General features: G+C 62.3%; 1 protein-coding gene across 1 annotated transcript in view; it reads left to right on the forward strand.

Moving 5' to 3' along the window:
• The first annotated feature begins 71 nt into the window (after positions 1-71).
• Positions 72-3,313, forward strand: part of STAT6 (signal transducer and activator of transcription 6, interleukin-4 induced) — an 8,696-nt gene continuing 5,454 nt past the window's right edge. The window contains exons 1-3 of the mRNA XM_009894389.1: positions 72-187; positions 1,279-1,417; positions 2,697-2,802. Of these exons, the coding sequence (XP_009892691.1) occupies positions 72-187; positions 1,279-1,417; positions 2,697-2,802 (361 nt within the window). The remainder of the gene's footprint in view (positions 188-1,278; positions 1,418-2,696; positions 2,803-3,313) is intronic.

Genomic DNA, 3,313 nt, shown 5'->3' on the forward strand with positions numbered 1-3,313 from the left:
TCTGGGCGCTGCAACCCCACTCCCCGCTCACGTCCCCTCTTCCCGTCCCTCCGCAGGTGACTGTTCCCAAGATGTCCCTCTGGAGCATCGTCTCCCACATGCCGCCGGAGGAGTTCAGCGGCCTCTTCGCAGAGTTTCCCCGCAGCCTGCGCTGTCTTCTGGCCGACTGGCTGGAGAACCAGCCCTGGTGAGTCCCCCGGTGCCCGCGGGCTCTGCCCCGGTGCAGTCCCGTAGGTGCCCGTCACCGGCTGGCCACAGGGGGCTGAGCTGACCCGGGGGGATCCAGCCTGGGCAGCACCCGACCGTCGGGTCTGAACGTGCGGGCAGAGGCAGGTGATGGTGTTGGGCCCCATCCTCAGCCCCAGGCAGGGTGGGTGAGGACATGGGACATCTGGTCAGGAGCAAAAGGAGATGGGGCCGAAGGCAGGACCACAGCGTTGGTCTGAGGGGCCCATCCAGGAGATGGGGCTGGCGGCAGGGCCCGGGGCAGAGGGAGGCACGGCTGCAGCGTGGCCTGGAAAAGGCCTGAGGGCCCCAAACTGGATGAGGACGGAGCTCCTGGACCCGTGGGCAGAGGGTGCAGCGTCTGGGTGAGGCTGGTGGGGGTCTGTTAGTGCCCGCGGGGTCTGGATGGCTGCGGCTCTGAGCTTGCAGCGGCAGCAGCCGCGGGCACAGCCTGGCCAGAGCCCCCTTTTTGTGCCTACGAAATAGTAACAGCAGTGATTGGTTATCCCCGCTGTGGGCTCACCCGGCCTTTCCGAGGAGCTTCTCCTTTGCACAGTGCAAAGACCGGGACGCAGGCAGGCGGCAAAGCCCCCCTGGCGTGGAGTCCTGCCTTGCAGGGCTGCGGCCGGGCCGGCTGCCGTGGGTCTCTGGACAGAGGAGCAGTGCACAAGGACGTGTTGCGGCGATGGGCGAAGGGGGCAGGTCCCTGGATGTAGCTCTGGGGCCCACAGCACGCAGCTCGGGCCGAAGCGCAGCGGTGGGGGTCACGCTGCAGGGATGAGGCATGGTGGAGGTGGGCGGGCAGCAGCTGGGTGTACACGTGGGAGAGGTTTGGGGAGGTCACATCTTCTCCAGGAAACTGCCTCATCCCGCTCAGAGCACAGTTCGCCCTTGTTCGTGCAGCAAATTTCCCCTAGAAATCCAGCCAGCACTGGGTAGTGCGCCAGGATGGCGGGAAGGCGGGTGTCCCCGTCCTCCCCAAAGCAAGCGTGGGGTTCGGGGTTGCACAGCAGAGCGTGGAGGATTCATGCTCGTCCACCCAACCCTTTCCAGGGAGTTCATCAATGGCTCGGACGCCTTCTGCACCAGCGTGGCCAGCGGGATGCTCTCGGCCATGCTGGAGAAGCTCCGCGGCGCTGCCAGCGGCGACGGGCAGCAGTGTCAGATCCTCCAGCAAATCAGCGGCATCGAGGTGTGCAGGGGCCGGGCAGGGGGGTGCTGGGATCACGGCGGGCTGCTAAGGAAGATTTGATTGTTTTATGCTTTGGATATACTGGTTCAAGCCCCCCCCGAAGGGGCCGGTGCCACGAGGTCCCCCTCCACACTTGTTTCAAGCCCAGCGCCGTCTGTGAGCAATGAGTTTATGCGAACTCAGCGACTGGGGTTTTTGGGGCGCTTCGGGGGGGGAAAGGGGGTTTGTTTGCGCCTGGGGGCTGAACCCCAGCTTGCTGCTGCACTTGGGCTGTCGCAGCTGCAATCACGGTTCCCCTCGGCTCCCCGCCCCCCCTGCCCGCCAGGCTGCCCGGCTTCCCCTCGCTGCCGCGGTCCTGCGGCCCCTTCGGTGCTGAGCGGCCCCCAGGGAGCTGCCTCCCGTGGCCACATCCTCCTGGACCCCGTGCCGGACCTGGACCCCATTGGGAGGCTCCCCAGGAGCGATGCCCCCCTGTGGCCCACAGCTCCGCTCACCCCTAGCCACCGGCACCCGGGTGGCCGCCTCGTCAGATGTTCCCCATTTTCTGCTTGAGCGTTTGATTTCTCCTTCCTCTGTGCCGTGTGTTGTGCTGCGTTTCCTCCTGCTCTGTGTGCATGTGCGTGCTGGGTTTCTTTTTCTGGGCTGTTTCTCTTTATCGAGGTCTGTTTGAATTGCTCTCTGTCTCTCTTCCACCCTCTGTGATTGCAGATTTAACCCCTCTACTCTCTCTCCTGCCAGCGAAGCTCTTAGCGTAAGGGCTGAGTGGTGCTCGCTCCCAGAGCCCTGTTCTGGTTGAAAGCCCTGCTTTTTTGGTAACAGACATTTTTAATATACAACATTTGGGAAGGGGTCAGCTTTAGTCATAACTTCTGGGGAACAGGGTAACTTTCCATAACGAGACTGTTGCTTGCTTTTTGAAATGGTTGTAGGAAAATGCGCAGATGTTTCAGCTCAGGTGGTTTTATTTAAAATGCTCAAGAAGAGCCACCCTCCCGTGTCCCCGCCTCCCACCGTCCCTCAGCCCGTAACAGCCATCCCACATTTATCCCGAGCTCCCGGCCGCTTCCGAGCCTGTGCGGGAGCCGGGGGCTGCTCTCCGCCGAGCCGGGGGCACGCTGGCTGTTGGCGCTGCTGCACGGGCGGTGAGAGCTGGGCGCTCTCCCGTGAGATGGGTAAACGCACGGCCAGGGAAGAGGCTGGGGAGAGGGATGTGAAACGGGCTGGTGGGAGCCCAAACCTGGGACTTTTGTCCCCCGAACCCCGCGGTTTGTCCTGGCAGAGCCCCAGTGCCGGCCCGGGGCTGCCAGTGCTGCGTCAGGACGTGGGGCAGGTCCTGGGGGTCGGGCGTGGCCGGCACACAAAGCCACCGGGCACGTCGTCCGGTGGTTCGCTGTTGCGCTCTGCTGCTGTTTTGGGAAGCAGCTAATTTGGGAAAGGAGCAAAGGCCGGAGGAGCTGGCGTGGGGCGCAGGGAGGCGGAGCCAGCAGGGAAATTCCTCTCCCTATTTTCGGTGGAAAGCATTGATCCATCTGGGCCAGGGCAGCTGGGAGAATCTTCCCCAGGTGTCAGGCTGGCAGGTCTCGAGGAAATGCTTGCAGAAATAGAGAATTTGCTTTGGCTGGATTTTTTTTTTTTTTTTTAAATTTGAAGTTGATTCGTATTTTTTATTTAATGCACAGTTTAAAGTGGTTTTAAAGCTGGAAATTAGCTCCGTCAGAACAGCCGCGAGTTGTGGTCTGTCCCACCTTTCTGGTCGTGAAAGCCCAGAGTCTGACTTAGCACCGCTCGTTTTGGGAAGGGGGCCCGAAAGGCATGAGTGAGGTGGGAGGGGGCTGGGGTGCGTGTGTCCTGCCCGGCTAACGCCCTGTGCTCACCTCCCCTGCAGAACACCTACCG

Source organism: Charadrius vociferus, unplaced genomic scaffold, assembly GCF_000708025.1.
Source record: "Charadrius vociferus isolate BGI_N301 unplaced genomic scaffold, ASM70802v2 scaffold2550, whole genome shotgun sequence".
In the NCBI taxonomy this organism is placed as follows: Eukaryota; Metazoa; Chordata; class Aves; order Charadriiformes; family Charadriidae; genus Charadrius; species Charadrius vociferus.